Genomic DNA, 21,209 nt, shown 5'->3' with positions numbered 1-21,209 from the left:
ATTTATGATGGTTGTAGGGGTAAGATAAACATGAAGCAGCGTTGAAGAAGGCAAAATCAATGCCATCATGGGATGATGGGAGACAAAATTACAATAGATACATATTACAGAGGTACATATTAACAGCTATTGTGCATAATGTTTATCAGAGATACATATTTCAAATATTTGATATATCAATACACAGTAGTAAGGAAATTGTTTTTCAATCTACTGCATCCTCTCGGGTGATAATAGGTAATGAAACAATAATTTGCAATGATTTTATATATTGTCCAAGGTTAGTTTTTGAAGTCTTTCTCGATATATAATTTTATAGAATGGTAAGAAAATCTGAAATTTGGAAAATCGTTATGCTTCTCTTTTTTCATGTGTTCTTCAAAAATAATATGCAACTAGATTTTGACCCGCGCTTGGAAAGCGCGGGGTTGTTGGATTATATTATAATACAAAGTTTTATTATATCGAAAAACATAATTTTTTACAGCTATATAATCTACAAATTAGTTTATTTGAGATTTTATATGTACACTTTTACGTAAGTTTCTTTTCGACATGAGAATTATATATGGATCAAAAAAATAAACCGAACCGACCCAAAATTATAGGTTTAGTTCAGGTCCAGAGAAGATAACCTATTGAGTTTTTTTTGACCCGCAGGTCTTTGTTTGAGTCTGGATCCTACCCTAGACCCAATCGTAAATATGTGTTTATTAGGTATATTTGGATATTCCGAATATGTTTCCGGTATTATGGATATTTTTTTTAAGTTTTTGGTTTACGATAAGAGTTTTGATTTCAGGTAAATTTTTCAAATTAAAAAAAAAATTAGGTATTTGGATAAAATTTTGGGTATTTTTCAGTTCATCGTGTCAGATTTTGAATAAGATTTTAAATTTTTAGATATTTAAACTTTTTTGGTATTTGTTTGGAGTTTCAAATACTTTTCGTGTTTCAGATATTTTTTAGATTTTTTCATATATTTCAAATTTTTTTAGGATCTTAAATACCCGAATAGATATGGACCCATTACGTCCATATCAGGTCCAACAACCTTTTGATATAGATTTTTAACGTTATTGTACAAAAATATGGTTGATGAAATATTTTTCTGAGTAAATGTATCATAAAAAGTAATATTAAGATCTGTTAAAAATATTTAAAATATTGTATGTTTAGAATGATGATTGTATTATCAGAAAAATAATAAATAGTTATACATAACTCCGTTGACAAAAAAAAAGTTATACATAACTCCAACAATTTTTTTACATTAGATTTTTTAAAACTCTTTCATTTTTAATAGTATTGATTCGTTTTAAGTGAAAAGTATATAAAAGTATAATATCTAAACAAATAATTTTCAAAATCTTGAATAATCAATACTGATATCGTGAAGTCAGGTTAGCTTTAATAGAACCAATGAATTTCTTCATTTTTGTGAAAGTAACATGAATATTCAGAAAAATTATTTTTAAATATGAAAATATTATCAAACTATAGATGGTTGAAAGTTTAGTATATGATATGAGATTTTATTGGGAAAGCTTATATATGATATGATTACTTTATTATAAACGAAAGAGGAAGTTAGAATGTACACATATATTTCTTGTAATTTATCTTGCTTTAAATCATATATTATATGATAAAAGTGATAATATAAAACATTAGTTTCAATATTTTTACGATTAAAAATCAAAATGATAAATATAGTAATAGTAATGATTAGGATTTAGGAGTGAAATTTAAATAAATAAAAGAATTGACTAAATTATTGCTAGAGAAATATATGGTAACATATTGTTAGTATAATTTTAAGGTAAGACCAAAAATAATGAGTTAAATGAAATGGTCCAAACAACTTTTATAGGTAGATTTTTTTAGACTCATTCCCTTTTAATAGTATTGATTATAACTATCCATTTATATTATATCCAAAATAATGTTCTTCAAAATATTTGCAAGAAAAAATATTCCCATGCAAAGCATGTGTTCAATACTAGTATTATATATCACGAAAGACTCTTCCAACTCAATTTTCCGTAGACCCCTCCTCATAACAAAGCAATGTAGGAGGTTCCCTTCCATAAACCACCATGAAACGAGTTGTCTTAAGGGACTTGTGATAGCAAGTGTTATACCAATGTTCAACCCAATACAATAATAAGACTACACAAGTGGATGAGAATACACAAAACACCGTAAATACGTCTACAAATAACAATTTAAGGTTTTAGTCTGGCTGTCTGTTTGTGTGTGAAAAGCAGTGTTGTACTTGAGATGAGTACCAGACAAACAGAATTTTTCCTTCCAAAAAACACTAAAACAGACTATCCCGATCAGAGACAATGCTTCTTGGAAATGCATGTAATCTTACTATCTCCAAAACAAATGTTTGAGCAACATCCGTAGCTGTAAAAAGATGTGTAAGGCTGATAATATGAGCGAAATTTCTTAACCTGTCAATTACCAGGAAAATGACATTAACTCCATTAGAAGTTGGAATCCTTTCAATGAAGTCCATTTTGATATCCTGGCAAAGGCTGATATTGTTCTGAAAAGTCTTCTGAATCCCCCTCTTAATAGAACGATCTCTGAATTTGTTGAAGCGTCTTAACCACTCTAGAATGTCCCGCCATTTTTCTATCATGACACTCTTGAGGAATAGGCTGTATGAACTTAGATGTATTATGTATCACAAAATGCTTCCAAGACCAGACAATCTACCATTAGTCAGTCGACAGCAATGAGTTATCACTTATATGAGAAATGATATGTTGAATGTGTTCATCATTTTCAATCTCAGCATACAAGTCCTTCTATTGCAGAACCGTTGGAACTGTCACTGAAATAACAAGGTAGACACTGACATGCTCCTAAACAACCCATCAACTACTTTGTTTTCACAAACCTTGTTTGCGAAATATCTCAAAATCAATTTCAGCAAACAAGTCAACCATCGCTGATAATTCATGTTAACCTTAGATTGTATGTATCACAATCAAAATTGTTTTTTTTTGAATGAATGCTAAATTTTATTCATAAAATTTTTTTTTGTTACAACTAAAGTTGCCATAGCACATATTCTACTCCATCCTTTCTATTGCTATTTGCAATCTAGTTTCAAACCAAAACTGAAGAATTGTTTCTCTTCCCTTAAGTCCTTTAGATCTCATCAGACTTAGCTTGTTGCGCACTCCTTTATCAATAAGCTTCTTCAACTTCGATAATGGTAATGGCTTCTCACCATGCCTGATCTTATTTCTTTCCCTCCATATAGTATGAATACTAGCCTGCAATGCATAGCGAATACAAAACAGACTATTCTTCTCCCGAGAACACTTTGAAATCAATGTCACAATTTCAGACCAAACATTTGTGTAAGAATTCCCCAAGATTCCTTTAGTGAGATGTTCCCAAATTTGACCAGTAAAAGAACACTCGTAGAACAGATGATTTCTAGTTTCTGCTGCTCCTTTACACAGAACACACATTGTGTCAACCCCTTGACTCCATTTTGATACTCTGTCCATAGTAGATAATCTATCCAGAATGGCAAGCCAGCTCATAAAAGCAAATTTTGGATTGGCTTGTGACCACAATCAAAATTGTTAGGGTTGAAATAGACCATTTTTCAAATTTTACTAGGCTATATACACAAAGACCTTAATGGTGTTACTTGTTTTCTGATTAAAGGGCGACGTTTCTATGTATTAAAAGATTTTTCGTTTTATCCGTTGCCTTTAGAGCCACATGATGGCTTTCGCATTCATCTTGTGGTTGGCGCGAACCCGACTCAAAATCAGTCGACGTGGCCCTATTTAAACGTGTCGTTTCCGAAATATATTCCCACCCCTCGGATAACTTGATTTCTGAGCCACGGTGGCGACGATGGAGGCGTCTTCTTCTTCTCTGTGTCTGGTTCCGTCCTTGTGGACCGTTGGATCAGGACCTCGTCAGAAGAAATCGACGGTTAGTTTTGTTTCTCGGGGAAGAAGCAACGGTTTGATGATAAGTAACCGACGGCTCAGAACGCCGTCAGCTTTAGGTGACCTCGCTGACACGGTGGCGGAGACAGGCAAATCGGAGATTACGTGGCAAATCATAGTTGGAGCTGTCGGTAATTAACATAATTTAACTTGTCGTGATTAATCATGTAAAATCGATTTAGTAAATCTAATTCTAATTCCTTATATTTCCTAATGAATGGATGTTGCAGCTGGAGTTACACCTTTCGTTGTTGCAGGTGTTGAATTCAGCAAAAGAATAGTATGTGATCTAAAATTAAGATATATTCATATATTATACAACACACATGTGCTTGCGTATATCTATTTTTGGAAATGTCCATTTTAATTGAGATTTTGGTTTCAGATTGAACAGAAGAGATGTGAAGAATGTGGAGGAACAGGGCTTGTATTTAGAGACAAAAAGTACTTCCGTTGTCCGGGATGTGGTAAAACTTCAGTTTATCTCTTTCTTTTACATTTTGAAAGACAGTTAATACAAGAAGCTTTAGTGATTTTGGAGCTTGTCTGCAGGTGGGTTTCTTCCATGGCAGTCATGGAGAAGATTCTTTACAGGCTGATGATGATGATCTCTGCATATATGAAAGCAAGAGGGGATAGAGAAAGAGATTCTAGATTACAATTAAAGATTTGTGTATTTTTCACAACACGTTTTCTGGATTTTTATATTTTTATATATCAAACAAATATGTTGGGGGATAACATAAAATCATGACCAATATCTCCCTCTCCCTAACTTAGTGTGTATATCAGTATTTACATACATATAGCTAGGTAGATCACATATTACAAAGAAAAAGCTTGTTCCATTCCTAAACTAAGAAGAATCAATATAAAGAATGGAAGCAACTAGCCTTTGATTTTTGTTGTCGTAGTTGTGTTACTGTGGTTGCAAGCTGGCTTGCTGAGATGGCAGACACCACATGAGTACTTTATCTTGCTTGATCAGCTTAAGGGTTTATTTATGTTTGGTGTTTGAATGACCAAATGTGTATCTCCATCAATGAGCCTAAAATTATTAATTATTTTTGTAAGAATTATGTTAAAGAGTTATTTTTGGGTTCACCAACTATAGTGTTTGAGTATTTAATATTTGATATGTTTTAAAAAAGGAAACAAAATTGAATTTCCAAATTAGATTATATTTTTAAAATAAAAAATAAAAATACATAAATCTTGATGACACACATACTAATCACTTATTAGTACTCAAGTTTGAGTGTTATGGACTTAGAGCATCCACAACGCAGGGTTCATATGAATCCTTAACTGCAGCATTAGAATAAAAAATTAATAAAAGAGTGTGATACTGGGAAGGAGCAGTCCGCAGAGAAGGGCTTAACGGATCGAATCCGTAGGGACGTGGCAGCTTCGTATTGGACCGGTTGAAGAGTAAACGTGCACGAGGAAAAAAAATGAAATCATTCGCGAAGAAGAGAAAAAAAAAAAGGAAAGGCGACGGTTTATGCGATTCGATCTCCTCGAGCCATCAAGGTAAATCGATGTCTTTCTACAACAATTTGTGATTTTTATTAGGTTTCTTCTTCTTTATGTTCTTGTGTAGGAATCGGCTGTGAGATTTGAAACGATTTGGGGATTTTTTCGTTTCTAATTAGGGTTTGGTTTTCACTGGAATTGGGGATTTTTGGGTTCTTGTTGATCGATTTCTGTATATCTTCTTCTCTTTTTTTTGAAAGAGTGAATCTATTAGGATTTCTAAACGATTTGGGGGTAAACAATTTGGGTAACCGCATGATTATCACTTCTCAACCTTTTAGGTTTGATATGTGTTCGCTTTCATTGGGTTCGTAATATTTTAAATTCCAAATCAAAGAGGTGATTATATAAGCTAGTCTTCCTTTTGATCTGAATCTGAAATGCCTTAACTTTGCTTGTCTTACGGATACTTTGGAAGGTTCCTGTCACATGTATTGTTAAGAGTACAGACAAAGAGATTATATGTTTTGCTATATCTAGCTGTTTGACTGTCTTCCTGCGCCTTAGTTAATATGTTTGGTTGAATTATCGTGTCTGACTGCTTAGATGATTGCTTCTTATTCCAGATGGGGAATCCGCAAGAACCTCATTTCTTGAAGCCTCTGCTTCCTGGTTTCCACAACGACGTCGTAAACATACTCTCTCTATTTCTCCTACGTATATGTTCCCATTTTGTGTGTTTGCTTAACTTTGCCAGTATTGACTTGCAGACAATACCACTAAGCTTCTTCTCACAGCACATACAAGGGAAGACGAACGGGAAAAAATGGAAACTAAGATCGGAAGCTTCTGATCAAACTTGGGAAGTGATACAAGAAGGCAGGCGACTCACCGGAGGTTGGAAAGATTTCACGACAGCACATGACCTTCGAATCGGTGACATTCTCGTCTTCAAACACGAAGGAGACATGGTGTTTAATGTCACTCCGTTTGGTCCGAGCTGTTGTGAGATTCAGTTTACACATCCTCACAGCATCAAGGAAGAAGCCGACGTGGATTATACTCATTCTTTCTCATTCGACTACTGTTTTTTGGCTGAAGTCACTGCTTCAAATATAAATGAAGACAAACTGGTAAGTCAATACTCATACGTATAAACCATATTTAGTTAGTCATAGTTACTCATACGTTATGTGTTCGCAGTATCTGCATGTCGAAGCAACCACTTGTACTGCTTTGAACAAACAATGCAAAGAGATAATACTTGTCAACAAAGAGGGCAATTCATGGACTGGGAGTTTGCGATATAGCAAAGCAGACGACATGTATTACATAAGAAAATGGTGGAGAAAGTTCTGTGAAGAAAACAATTGCAACATAGGAGACTTGTTTGTCTTCAATGTGGTTAGAGATGGGAACACAACTCCGTTGATGTGTGTATGTCCGGAAAGGAAAGAGTGCGCTGAACTACTCATCAAACACTTGAGCAGAATGAATGGTTAGTCTTCATTAACTTGCTTGTTTTATTTCTTTTACTACATTGCTTCTGCTTTAACTAGTTATGTCTTGTTCTGCAGGTGACATTGCTTCTAGCTCACAGGTGATTTAGGAGTGTTTCATTTTCGTCTCTATCAGAACTTGTTTCCTTTTCTTTCCTTTTGGTACTACTGCTTATTGTAAACTTGAATTTGGCTATGTTTCTCGGAGAGGTTGTTTCCTTTTGCCTCAAAACTTGTTTATGTACTTTTCAAAACTTGATTTTGTTTAACTCCAAGAAGTTCTTTTTAGTCCTCGGTTTTTTCATTCATAAACTTGTTTCCTCTTGTTCAAAACTTGTATAATTTGATATATAAACTTGAAAACAGATTAGAAATGTAATAGAAACTTGAAAAAAATTGAAAAAACAAATTATAACTTGTAAATACCACTTTTAAAATTGATTAAAAGATTACAAATGCAATAGAAACTTGAAAACTATTTAAAAAAGCTATTAAAAAATATTGTATCTTTCTATTCAATTATGTTATAAATAAAATTATTTTATTTCACTTTTTTAAAAAAATTAATTTTTAATTACTAAGGATTCCATAACTGAGACTCACCATTGGACTAACATTTTGGATAATGATCCTTAACTATTTAAAAAAAAAAAATTTGTTAAATATTCCTAAGGACCCCGTGGTGAGGCTCACCATTGGAGATGCTCTTATGGTGTTATATGTTGGGACTTAATATGTGCATGAAGAAGTGCTTTATAAGAGCTTTTCCTAATCTTGCTTGTGTTTGGTCGTTGGTGTCGGTTAGTTTTTAAAACTTATATAAACATCTTTTAGATAGATAGAAAGGGAAAAAAAAAAAAAGAACCTCTTTGAGTTCTCGATGTCCAGTCACGAAGAGCAACCCCACCAAGAAAAGAGGCAGAGGAAGGAAGAGGCGTCTCCGATATCATGTTTGTCAGATGATCTGGTTCTGAACTGTCTGGCTAGAGTCTGGAGATCAGACCACGAGGCCTTATCTCTGGTCTCCAAAAGTTATCGCTCTCTAGTGGCATCTCCTGATCTTTACAAGATCCGATCGCTGATTGGTCGCACTGAAACATACGTCTACGTATGCTTACGAATCCCTACTTCTGTTCCAAGCTTACGCTGGTATATCCTCCGTCGTAGAAAAACCCTAGACGCCTCTGATCTAGTTCCGATCCCTTCGCTCCCCTCCCAGCCTGTGGAAGCATCTTCTGTTGTGGTGCTGGACTCGAGCATCTATGTAATCGGTGGGTTGATAGACGGGGAGAAGCGCACTTCCGACGTCTGGAGCTTGGATTGTCGGACTCACGTGTGGCACCCTGTCCCTTCCATGGAAGCGGCTCGAGCTTACGGGGCTGCTGGTGTGGTAGACGGGAAGATTTACGTGTTTGGAGGCTGCGATGTTCATGATGACTGTGGAGAGGTATTCGATCCAAACACTCAAACTTGGGATAATTTGCCACCGATGCCGAAACGGAAGGGAGGTAATAAGCATATCCACAGCAGTATGGTGAGGGATCAAAAGGTTTATGCGTTGGACGAAAAGGAGAGAACGTTTTACTACTCGCCGAGGGAAGGTAAATGGGGAACAGGGAATCGCGGACAACTGGTAGGATACCGAAGGGATTGGTGTATGGTTGATAACTTGCTCTTTTGTCTTAGCAAAAACGGAGTTATATTTTGGTGTGAGCCGGATGAGTTGGATTTGCATGGAACAGAGAGGGTGATGAATACAGAGGAGGTCAAGGGTTTGAGCTCTCTCAACCTGTATCTCTTTCTTTCTAAAATTGTCCACTTTGGTGAACAGATTCTTGATCGGTGGGAGCAAAAGAGGATCATGCATGATATGGCCCCGTTAAAGATGAGCAAGTATGGTCGAATCTACACGTTTGAAGGTTTACATCCAGGGGGCCAGAATGTGCAGCTCCGGTGGGAACATTGTGCTTTTCTGGGACCGCCCCAAGTCGGGATATCTTCATATTTGGTCTGCGGAGATTTCCTTGGAGAGACTCCAAGGAGGCGAGATTTGGGGCAACATTGAGTGGTCTAACATTGTCATGCCCGCTGATGAATCTTTTCAAGAACCCAAGAAGGTTTTGCATTCTGTTTCTGTCACTCTCTAAACTTGCCTCTTTCATTTTTCTAAACTACTCAAAATCTTGTTTTTCTATCTCATCTTATTAATTTTGTTTGAGCTCCTCTTCTGTTTTTCCAAATTAATTTTCCGTTTATTATAGTGTAACCTTCTCTTTGCTGCCTATAGAGACGAAGGTACAGCCTGCTGTTTTTTTGTTCTTCTTCTTGGCATCTCCAGACACAGACTGAATTGTTCTGGCTAGCTGCTTGGAATGTGAGTACTGTGAGTTTTAATTCCTCTTTTTATTTCACTAAATATAAAACATACATAATAAACAAATGTAACCAACCATTTTAACAAAATGTTAATTCCAAATTTTTTAAATTTAAATTCTAATTATTATAAATATCTTTAAAATTTTAAATTAGTATATTTTGATTTATAAAAAATAAAAATTCTACAAATTTTTAATTATATTTTAAACATAATAAAAATTTAAATTTATGAAGTATTGAAAATACATTCTACAAAGACTTTTAAAAGATTTTTTTAGAAAAAAAATAACATTTCTGTTTCAAATATAAAAGTAAAATATCTATCTTATCTATTAAAATAGAAGTCGTGAATTTTTTCATGTGTGAATTTTGAAATGGACCCTCTCTTAAAAAAAATATTCACATTATATTTTATGTAGTTGCAGCACCAAATCTTAACAATATATTAATTCCTCTTTTTTATTTCACTAAACATAAAACATACATAATAAACAAATGTAACCAACCATTTTAACAAAATGTTAATTCCGAAAATTTTTTAATTTAAATTCTAATTATTATAAATATCATTAAAATTTTAAATTAATATACTTTGATTTAAAAAAATTCAACAATTTTTATTTATATTTTAATCCTAATAAAAATTTAAATTTCTTAAGTATTGAAAATACATTCTACAAAGACTTTGAAAAGATCTTCCATTTAGGTCATTTTTTTCAATTGAAAATTTACAAAGGAAGACTTCTATAGAAGTCTACTCTAGAACAAACTTCTTTGGAAGTCTTCATTTGTAAATATTGACTTACTTTTGTTTTTGAAAAAAATCTCGAAAAATATCAAAAATATTAGAGAAGATTTCCCGGTAAGTTTTCTAGGATAAACGTGTTAGATTTTCAATTGACCGAATTGTGTCAAAATTTTAACTTTTTAGAAGACTTACATGGAAGCCTCCCACTAGAAAAAATAAAACTTAAATATTTAATCTTAACTAGACTACTTCCATGTAAATCGTCTGAGGTTACTTTTGCAATTGAAAAATAAAACTTAAATATTTAATCTTAACTAGACTACTTCCATGTACATGGAACTCTTCTGTGATAACTAAAAGTTTAACCATAATCTCAGAATAAAACTCTGGAAAACTTCCGTGTAAGTCTTCTCTTGAAAGACTTACATGGAACTCGTCTAAATAAAATTAAATATTTAAGTTTTATTTTTCAATTGTAAAAGTAATATGAGGCGACTTTCACCGACAGTGAGAAGATTTCCACCGCCAATTGCCATGTAAGTCTTCTGTTATTGGAAGTCTTCTATGTAAGTCTTCTAGAAAAGTCAATTTTTTTATACAATTCGGTCAATTGCAAAACTAACTAGTTTATCCTAGAAGACTTACGGGTAAGTCTTTTTTGGGATTTTTGATATTTTTTTGTTAACAAAAAAAAGTTGGAAGACTTCCAAAGAAGTCGTCTCTAAAAAAACAAACATTTAGTCAATTGCAAAACTAACATTTGCATTGACCAGAAGACTTCCATATAAGTCTTCTCGTTGTAGAAGATTTACCCGAAAGTCTTCTATCGAACAGATATGGAAAAATATTCAAAATCTTTTTTATAGAAAATATTACCCTCAGAGACACAATATGACTTACATATTACACTAAAGAACATTTTCCTAGATGACACACTTTCTTCGAGTAAGTTTACACATATACCCCTAACTACACGGTTGATACATTTTGTTACCACCTCTAACTAAAAACATTAAAATATAATTTTTTTTTTCATTTTCTTCTTTTCATGTCAAATCTCAATATCACTTTTCTTTTATCTAACTCACAAAATTCCCAAATCGACAAACAAACCCTTGTCTCTTTCTCCTCCTTCGTTGTACTCTTGATCTTTTTCCGTCGTCATTCTCTCAGATTATAGCTAAAGTCTCAAAAACCTGAACTGTAAACCTCTAGATACTCTTTAAATCTTCAAGATCCGCCGGTTTTCACTCGAACTCCATCTTTCTCAACCGCTGACGGTTTGTTTCCTAGCAGCCGTTGTTCCACAGACATATCGGCGACTGTTCTTCTCCATGGAAGGTTCTTCCAAACCTCAAAAGTAACTACCACGAACGAGGCTCGGTCCCGTGGAAACGATGCGGTGGCGATGGAGGCCGTGGTGGAGAAAGCGGTGGATACCGCAATGGAGTCGGTGGTGGTTATGGAGGCGATGGTGGAAGACGTGAGTGTGGATACAATGGTGGTGGTTGGTGGAGGTGGCTACTTGAGTGGAGGAGATGGTGGAGGATACGACGGTGCTGGATACGGTGGAGGAAGCGGTGGATACCACAGTGAAAGCGATGGAGGTTATGGAGGTGATGGTGGATGACGTGAGTGTGGATATAATAGTGGTGGTTGGTGGCGGCGATTTCTCCTGTCCACGCATCTCTCGTCCACGCATCTTCCATCCATACATCTCTGATCTACGCATCTTTCTTTTGTCCACAACTAACTCCCATTTACAAATCTAAGCGACAGCCACCGACACATAAAATCGTGGGAGCAATCACAAGTGTATAAGCTCTACCTACATGTCTAAAAGCACAAGCATCAACTTAGCAGCAACCATACAAGTATTCAACAAACTCACAATGACTGCAACAATGCCCCCACCAAAAGAGAATATGACAGAGGAAGACAATTACATCGAAGAAGAAGAAGAAGAATTTTAGGAGATAAGGAGGATAAAACAAAGAAGATGAAGAAGCTCGGGTTGAGACTTGAATTTGCCGATACAAATGAAGAAGGAACCGATCACTTTTGTTGGAGTTTGGTTCATGTGTTGATCTTGATTCTTTTGTGTTACCTATGGTAATATGCTTTCTGAAATAAATGGTATATGTCCATGTGATGTTGTCCATTGTATTTTGTACACAATATCTTATATTTGCCAAGATCCTTTTCCACGAAGAGAGTAGCAACAAAAACTCAAATTCACCGCAAGTTTATTGCACTTCCACCAATTATGTATCCACCATAACCACATCTACAGATTTTTATTTAGTTATACAAGTGGTATATGTATGTAATTTGTTTGTTTGATTGGTTTCTAATTGTTATAAATTCTCTACTAGAAAGGGTTAAAGCCGCTAAACTAAATTAACAAAACTTCAAACCCATAACTCCATATTATACAATTAGATTTTGTTCATATACTTTTTTATTCTAACGAAGCTTGCAAACTTCATGTGTGTGTGTTTTTTCATGTAAAACAACGGAAGGTTTTAGTGTAGCAAAAAAAGAGTAAAGACAAGTCGATCCTGTGGAAGAAGTTAGATGCTCATGTGTTCGGTAAACATAAGACCATGATCCCTGAATCTATTTGAATCTCCTCCAACGAACAACTAGCAGAAATGGTCCTCCAAATGTCTGCAATATATAGTCACAACCAAACATCAGCATTCATATAACCCACTGAACACCAGAGCCTTGACAGCAATACTCACAACCACAACAACATTCCCGCTAATCACGAGAGTCCCATCCACACCACAACAATCACACGAACCACAAGAGTCCCATCCACAACACACTTTGAGACAATCCGATCTTCTTCTTGTCCACCACGAACTCCCAGTTTCCCATCGGAACCACAAATAACCAAATCATTACTTCCAACAATAACATAAGAATAATGAAATAGATGAAACCATCTTTTATTAAATTAAAATGAACCAACATACGTTGCTACCTTCACAAAGAAGATTTCAAACGGAATCACAAAACGCTCGACGGAGTTTTTGCCAACTCTGCTCAACTTCTCTTTCACCATATCTCTCAACACAATTTCAAGCTTTTCTAGGAAAAAAGATGGAAACCTTTGTCTTCTGCTACTTTCACCACAGTCATATCCTTATTAATTGCACCATCCACCAAAAACTTTCATAGACTTTCCGCAGCCGTTAGACTTTTTTTCTTTAGATCAGATCAAACGACCAAAAACGATTCTCTTCATCCCATATACCTATTTTTTAAATTCACCCATTTGTCAATTATTGTAACTAAAAAGAAATTTAGTTACAAAGAGAGAGAAAGTGTTTCGGTTGTTTCTTTAAAACCAATACACTCCTCTCTAGACAATATCAGGGTTACTTTTGTCCGAAAATAAACAGCTGGCAGGTAAAAGTGTGCTAAGTTTGTAATGTGTCTTTTAGCGATAGAAAAACTGAGAAAGTGTCTCTCAATGTAACTCTCTCTTTTTTATATCCAATGAGGTTTATGTTTAGCTTCTCCAAACACACATCATTTTTTAATGAAAGTTACTCGCTCGTTCTTGACCAAGAATCAGGAACTTGAGTAACTCTAGTAAGCATATAAATTTTGAAATAAAAATTTGGGATTTTGGGATGAAGTAAAAGAGGAAGTGAAAGGAAAATGGTTTGTGTGTGTAAGAAACAAGAATATTAAGATCTAGATTTTGTTTAGATGCATTTAGAGCTTCAAATTGTTTGTTTATGGTCGTTCATGTATTGATGACAATGACAATTTTGTAAATAAAAGAGTAAGAGGAAGATGGGGATGATTGAGTAAAACAACAATTTTCGAAAAAAAAATAAAAAATATAATAACATTTTCGTGAATAATCTGAACTTTCATGGTGAATAATTTTGTAATAAAAATGAAAAATCCAAAAAAACATCATGGAATAATTTTGTGCTTAACTTTAAGTTTTGAATTATTTTTGCAAGAAGTCTAATGATTATTGCCAAATAACACATTTTTTTGTTTCGTTAAAAATAAATGAATATTTGATCATCTCCCAGAGCCGAAGGCCTAGCCGTTAAGATTTTGTCTGACGGCTTCACCACCGTTAGCCTTAGCCCAATCTCCTCCTACTCTCCGAAATCTCCGGCCGTCTTAGTGACCCGAAGAAACCCTCATTGCTGGTCTAAGATTCCTATATATCTCATGCAACTGATCTTTGAACGCCTTAGCTTTACCGATTTTGAAAGAGCTAAATCGGTTTGTTCATGTTGGCAATCTGGTTGAAGCCAACCATTTTGGTATCCCTTATATATTAATTGAGGAACATTTGAAAAGATGTAACCTCAATTTTGTATTAATTAAAAGAGGCCTCAATGCATAGGTGGCACTCAATTAGATAGTCAATTACATTCAATTGAAAAATAAGTAGGTCCACATTCGATTTTTATATGTTGTTAGATATATAAGTTGGTCAAACTATATGATATAATGATATGATATGATATTTTCTTTCCTTAAATAAAACCTACGGAATTACCATAAATGACTAATATATATATGACAATTAATGAGTTTAATAATAAAGATTTGATAACAATGTATATCTCCTCCATCATTTTTTTGTTTAATTTTATATTATTAAAATAAATTAAACAATCAAATTAGCTATAAAAATAAAATTTAGATTTTTTCGTATATGTTATATTTTGAATTTTTAAAAACGACAATAAATGACTAAAACTATTAAAATTATTATGTTAAAAATTAATGATCAATGGTTTAACATTTTTATTATAAGAAGATACACATGATTTTAAAACCATATGAGTAAAAAATATCATTTAATAATAAAATAAATATATATATATATATTAAACACTATATACCATAAGATTACATAAATATTTTAATATTAAAACTTTCAATGAATTTTCAAGAACATTTATAAATTATAAACTTATTAAAGATTTCAGATTGAAAATTTTGTTATCGATGATTTAAATATTTTATTATAAAACGATATGAACGATCATAGAACCGTATGATTATAAATTCTTATTTAATAAATAACTATACAAAATATACTATTCCTAGAAAAATAGGTTGGTCTATCTTAACTTATATTACACTTTTTAATAAACTAACTATCGAATTGATAAATAACGTACTAAAAAATGTTTTGCACTTTCCTTAAATAAAAGCTACGAAATTACCTAATATGATTAACGTATATGTGAAAATTAATTATAATGAATAATAAATATTTGATAACAATTTTGTATCTTAGTTCGTTTTTTAATTTTATATTATTAAAATATATTTAAAAATCACATTAAATATATAATAAAAACATTTATAATTTTTCTTATATGTTATATTTTGAATTTTTCAAAACGTCTATAAATTATTAGAAATTTGAAGATCCCCACTCTGAAAATTTTGTGATCAATAGATTTTTTTTTGTCATAATAAGTTACAAATGATCATAAAATTGTATTAATATGAACTTTTATTTAATATTATAAGAAGATACACATTATTTTAAAACCATATGAGTAAAAAATATCATTTAATAATAAAACATATATATATATAGATTATACTATATACCATAAGATTACATAAATATTTTAATATTAAAACTTTCAATGAATTTTCAAAAACATTTATAAATTATAAACTTATTAAAGATTTCACATTGAAAATTTTGTTATCGATGATTTAAATATTCAGTTATAAAATGATATGAATGATCATAGAACTGTATGATTATAAATTCTCATTTAATAAATGACTATATAAAATATACTATTCTTAGAAAAATAGGTTGGTCCATCTTGACTTACATTATATTTTTTATTAAACTAACTATCGAATTGATAAATAATCTACCAAAATTTTTTTTGCACTTTCCTTAATTAGAATCTACGAAATTACCTAATATGATTAACGTATATATAAAAATTAATTATTATGAATAATAAATATTTGATAACAATTTTGGTATCTTAGTTCTTTTTTTTAATTTTATATTATTGAAAGATATTAAAAAATCACATTAAATATATACTAAACATTTATATTTTTTCTTATATGTTATATTTGAATTTTTCAAAACGTCTATATATTATTAAATTTGAATATTCCCACTCTGAAAATTTTGTGATCAATAGATTATTTTTTTTGTTATAATAAGTTACAAATGATCATAAAATATAACGCATATGAATTTTTATTTAATAAATATTCAAACTAAATAATATATATATATAAACACTAATGATTTAAAGCAACAAGATTGGCTGATCAATTTAGTCGTCCAGTTAAAATCTTTCAAAAGTATGTGAAGGAATAAAGTCAAAATAAATATGGATTTAGTATAATAGTTATATTTTACTAACCAAATACCGAAAAAACCGAACCGAACCGAAACCAACCCGATATCCGGATTGAACACCCGTAATCCAAATGAAGCCAAACTATTGTTTCATTCTCCAAAATATAATAAAAATAATAACTTAATCCCGCGCAAGGCGCGGGTCTTATCCTAGTTATTAAATATTTTGAGAAAATGATCTTTTACTTTTTTTAATATATGTGTCTAGATGTATCCTGAATGATTATGGATATGAATAGAAAAATCTTTTTTTACATTATATAGAAAAGCTGCAAACATATTTTCACTTGGATTATATTGTAGGATCTGGTTATAATTGTAGGATTTGGTTATAACAATATAATAAGTACTGTTATATATATATTATATAAATTTGATTAAGGGAGAAAGTTTGAGTGTGACCACCTGATTGGATTGCATCACTGCTTCTGTCACTTGTTGGAAAAAAAAAAAACTTGTCTTGCGAGGTAAATTATGTTGCGTGTTTTAGTGTACAATAAGATTAGTCAAAGTGTTTTTGAAATTGTGAAAGAAGTTCGTAAAAATTACTCCATCCATTTCATAAAATTACATATTTTTTTAAAAAATATTTTTTTTTTGTATTTTCAATGTATATTTTATTAAATACCAATGATTAATTAAAAATTTCATAAAACTTTCACTTTTTGATTCCTACTAGTTTATAATTATGGGAAAAAGATAATCGTATAAAAATTATGCATTATTAAATATTTTATTAATATGTGTAAAAAATCTAAAATATGCATAATATTGAAATAGAAGAAATAAAAACTCTCATCACTCTTACCCGGATCTCACCGTGGATTCCCTTATTCATTCGGAATCCCGTACATGGAATCTATCGGCAATAAGAACCTTGGTTGACCCGGAAGATATTAAAATCATTACAAGTATTCCTTTGAGTAGAAATCAGATGGAAGATAGGAATGAGTGACATTTTACCAACAATAGAAAATACACGGTACAATATGGGTACCAAGTGGAACGTGTCTATCCAGATAAGGAAAAACCACCGAAATTTTATGGACCCACAGTTGATGTCCTTAAAGTCTACTGCTGGAAATTAAAGTGTCCTCCAAAGATAAGGCATTTCTTATGGCAGCTGCTTTCTGGTTATATAGCGGCTATGAAGAACCTAAATGCAAGAGGAATACAAAGAGATACATTTTGTTCACGTTGTGGAGATCAGGAAGAATCGATAAACCATGTGTTTTTTGACTGCCCTCCAGCACGACAGGTGTGGGCTTTATCTAAGATACCGTCGAATCCGAATATTTTCCCTATAGGTTCTTTCTTTGCTAATATGGACCATCTTTTTTGGAGAGTTAATCCAAAGATGGATGACCTTCAGGTTGTATGGATCTTATGGTATATTTGGAAAGGTCGGAATAATAAGGTGTTTAGCAATATTGACGTTGATCCGAGGGATACCCTTAAGATGGCCGAATTGGAATCAACACTTTAGGTTGAGGCCCAGATTTTAAAGAATCAGCGAGTGGTACAGGATATACAGAATAGTTCCATTCAAACGAATACAGGACAATGGTGTTTTATAGACGGATCCTGGAAAGATAAGGTTGTGTTCTCAGGGCAAGGATGGTTTAGTACTTTACCAGGCTTTGATGGTTTGTTAGGGGTACGAAATATACGTGCATGTCTATAACCTCTCCATTTGGAGGTGGAGGCGTTGATATGGACAATGGAATGCATGAGGAATTTACGATAATTTCAGGTTACGTTTGCAACGGATTGTTCTCAGTTTATGAAGATGGTTTCGGAATCCGAGGAATGGCCTGCATTTGGAACTTATTTGGAAGACATCAAGCTTTTGAGAAGCAACTTTCTCAACTCAGAAATCGTTCATGTACCAAGGGCGGCAAACCAAAAAGCGGATAGCTTAGCATGCAATGCTCGGCATCAACCGTCTTTCGTCGTACATATGGATGCAGAGTTTCCAATTTGGTTTACAGAGTATGTGAATGGTTTGCTGTCAAAAAAAAAAATTGAAACAGAAGAAATATTAATTATTTTAATGATGTTGATGTCTCTTGAATTATTTGAGTAGTTGATTTAAAATTATTGAAGCTAAACCAAGTCTCAACAATTTTTTGTTTTGTTCTGTTTGGTTCACCAAGTTCTCTTCTCAGCAATTGTGGCGATATGCATTTTCATAATATTTTAATTAGTCACCAATTAGGTTTCATTGGAGGTTGATGATTTTGTTTAAACTATATAAACATTGATTAGTATTGAAGTTTGACAACTATATGACTTCCTAAGGACTTATAATTTGTAAACTAAGACAAACTAACATTTGTGATTTGTATACGAACACAGACTAGTGTTGACAAAAAAGACGAACACAAACTAGCTACAAAAGTACAATCTTTGACATAATTATCGGATTTTTGTATACCGTGCATTTTACACTTAGGAATATATCAATGTTGGCAATAACACAATCATCCATATATAATTAAATGTTACTTTATAACTGAAACTGAAAAGAGTTTGAAAGCAAAAGGAAAAAAAACTTGTAAAAACTGAAAAGAGTTATTAGGCTAACAATTCTCACTTATTTTATTTGTTAGCCATTTGATCATTGTGGTCCTGCTGCATTTTCGATGGACCACAAGTTGTTCACCGAAAGGGGACCATCTATTTAGATTTGACTTTAAAGATTTTCCTCAAAATATAAAACATATGTTCTATTGGTTTTCACTATATGTCCGTACACTCCCTATATAACTATGCACTTCCCATTTTTCTTTATTACCTCCATGACCATGAATCCTCCCTATGATGATTTCCCTAATCTCTTATTCTCTAACAACACAGCCACTAGCACCTCCTCCTGTGTGGAGCAACATGATGGCATCATCTCTCTTGATATGGATTGGGATTGTGACTTCCACGATCTCATTGAATCTATGATGAGTGATAAAGGAGCCACAACAGAATCTCCTCCAATGCTGCCTTGTTACCATGGCCAAGAGGGAATTCTAAACTCTTCATCCACAGGTTTGTCCATGGCTGATGAGCTTGATCATGATGTAGAGGCAGATGAATCAAAGGGATTGAGGTTGGTTCACTTACTGGTGGCTGCTGCAGATGCATCAATTGGCGCCGACAAAACCCGAGAGCTAACTCGGGTCTTACTTGCAAAGCTAAAGGATATGACTTCAACCAATGACCGAACCAACATGGAGAGATTAGCTGCTCACTTCACCAATGGCCTCTCAAAGTTGCACAAAGAAGCCAATGTTCAACGGCAGTATGGTCCCCACCAACACCCTGATGTTCATGACCGGGTGGACGTGATGTTGGCGTTCCAAATGCTGCAGAATATGTCTCCTTACATCAACTTTGGTTACCTAACCGCCACACAGGCTATTCTTGAAGCTGTACAGTATGAGCGGCGAATCCATATTGTGGACTACGATATCACAGATGGTGTTCAATGGCCCTCCTTGATGCAGGCCTTGGTGTCCAGAAGTACAGGTCCTTCGGCCCAACATCTCAGGATCACGGCTTTGTCACGCGCCACAAACGGTAAAAAATCAGTTGCTGCCGTCCAAGAGGCTGGACGTCGTCTAACCGCGTTCGCGGAATCCATAGGGCAGCCTTTCTCTTACCACCATTGTAGAATGGACAGCGACACATTCAACCCATCGTCCTTAAAGCTTGTTAGAGGAGAAGCAGTGGTGATCAATTGTGTGTTGCATCTCCCTCGGTTTAGTCACCAACCACCCAATTCCATTATTTCCTTTTTATCGGAAGCTAAAACACTAAATCCGAAACTTGTAACGCTTGTTCACGAAGAAGTTGGTCTAGTGGGAAACCAAGGCTTCCTTTATCGGTTTATGGACTTGCTACATCAGTTTTCAGCCATATTCGACTCCCTAGAGGCGGGCCCAGCTCGTGGATTTGTTGAGCGTGTTATTTTTGGACCTTGGGTTTCGGGTTGGTTGACACGTATAGCTATTACTGCTGAGGTGGAGAGTTTTGCTTCATGGCCGCTGTGGTTAGCTACTAATGGGTTTAAACCTGTGGAAGTCAGCTTTGCCAACCGTTGTCAAGCGAAGCTCCTTTTAAGCTTGTTTAACGATGGCTATGGAGTGGAAGAATTAGGCCAAAACGGGCTCGTTTTGGGATGGAAATCCCGACGTCTTGTATCGGCCTCTTTTTGGGCCTCGTGCGAGTCGAGTGAGCAAGATTCTCTACATAATACCATACATACATGAGTTGTATATGAAGACATTAATTATGTAAATATCAAAAATCTTTTTTTTTGTGAATGTGGAAACTGAACTCGAACCCAAACCAAAAATTATAAATTCCAATTTAGTTCCAAATATTTATAAACCTAAGGATTCAGATCCGATAGAAACCGACTTAATTTCGAACCGAAAATGTAATACACATCATGCTTAAGATCAAACAAATGCTTTTGGGAGATTTAAAAACACATGTTAAAATTACCTGTTGAAATTACCAAAATATCACTAAAATTGAATTACTCGATGACCCCTCATTGAATTATCGACTAGATTGGAACCGCCAAAAAATCTGGGTCTGGCCCTGGCGACCACTCGTTCTCTTTCCCTTTGCTTGAGCATTTAAGGATTGAAGACATTTTCTTTACGAAGAACATGTGAAGAACTGAAGCAAAACTGAGAAACCGGACAGATTCA

General features: G+C 33.6%; 4 protein-coding genes across 5 annotated transcripts; all 4 read left to right on the top strand.

Annotated features, from left to right (window-relative positions):
* The first annotated feature begins 3,775 nt into the window (after positions 1-3,775).
* Positions 3,776-4,750, top strand: BNAA10G09730D. Its single transcript, XM_013810329.3, has 4 exons — positions 3,776-4,123; positions 4,223-4,272; positions 4,378-4,459; positions 4,545-4,750. Exons 1-4 carry the CDS (start codon positions 3,895-3,897, stop codon positions 4,589-4,591), a joined length of 408 nt encoding a protein of 135 aa, XP_013665783.1. The 5' UTR covers positions 3,776-3,894; the 3' UTR covers positions 4,592-4,750.
* Positions 4,751-6,067: 1,317 nt separating this feature from the next.
* On the top strand, positions 6,068-7,287 carry LOC106430912 (B3 domain-containing protein REM8). Its single transcript, XM_048742856.1, has 4 exons — positions 6,068-6,157; positions 6,239-6,601; positions 6,672-6,966; positions 7,046-7,287. The coding sequence occupies exons 1-4, from the start codon at positions 6,095-6,097 to the stop codon at positions 7,075-7,077; spliced, it is 753 nt and encodes a 250-aa protein (XP_048598813.1). The 5' UTR covers positions 6,068-6,094; the 3' UTR covers positions 7,078-7,287.
* A 513-nt stretch (positions 7,288-7,800) lies between these two features.
* LOC106399069 (F-box/kelch-repeat protein At4g39560-like) lies at positions 7,801-10,454 on the top strand. 2 transcript variants are annotated; one of them, XM_048742854.1, is made up of 2 exons: positions 7,801-8,732; positions 8,799-10,454. In XM_048742854.1, the coding sequence occupies exons 1-2, from the start codon at positions 7,848-7,850 to the stop codon at positions 9,030-9,032; spliced, it is 1,119 nt and encodes a 372-aa protein (XP_048598811.1). In that variant the 5' UTR covers positions 7,801-7,847; the 3' UTR covers positions 9,033-10,454. The 2 variants fall into 2 exon arrangements, 1 of the variants encoding a protein (XP_048598811.1); XR_007317160.1 differs by having other exon boundaries at positions 7,802-9,084; positions 9,255-10,454.
* Positions 10,455-16,488: 6,034 nt separating this feature from the next.
* LOC106371404 (scarecrow-like protein 26) lies at positions 16,489-20,813 on the top strand. Its single transcript, XM_013811469.3, has one exon. It carries the CDS (start codon positions 19,266-19,268, stop codon positions 20,757-20,759), a length of 1,494 nt encoding a protein of 497 aa, XP_013666923.1. The 5' UTR covers positions 16,489-19,265; the 3' UTR covers positions 20,760-20,813.
* Positions 20,814-21,209: the final 396 nt, after the last annotated feature.

The sequence above is a fragment of the Brassica napus genome, chromosome A10 (genome assembly GCF_020379485.1).
Source record: "Brassica napus cultivar Da-Ae chromosome A10, Da-Ae, whole genome shotgun sequence".
Lineage (NCBI taxonomy): Eukaryota > Viridiplantae > Streptophyta > Magnoliopsida > Brassicales > Brassicaceae > Brassica > Brassica napus.
Note: the sequence above shows the minus strand (reverse complement) of the source record. Positions and strands in the feature narration are given on the sequence as shown.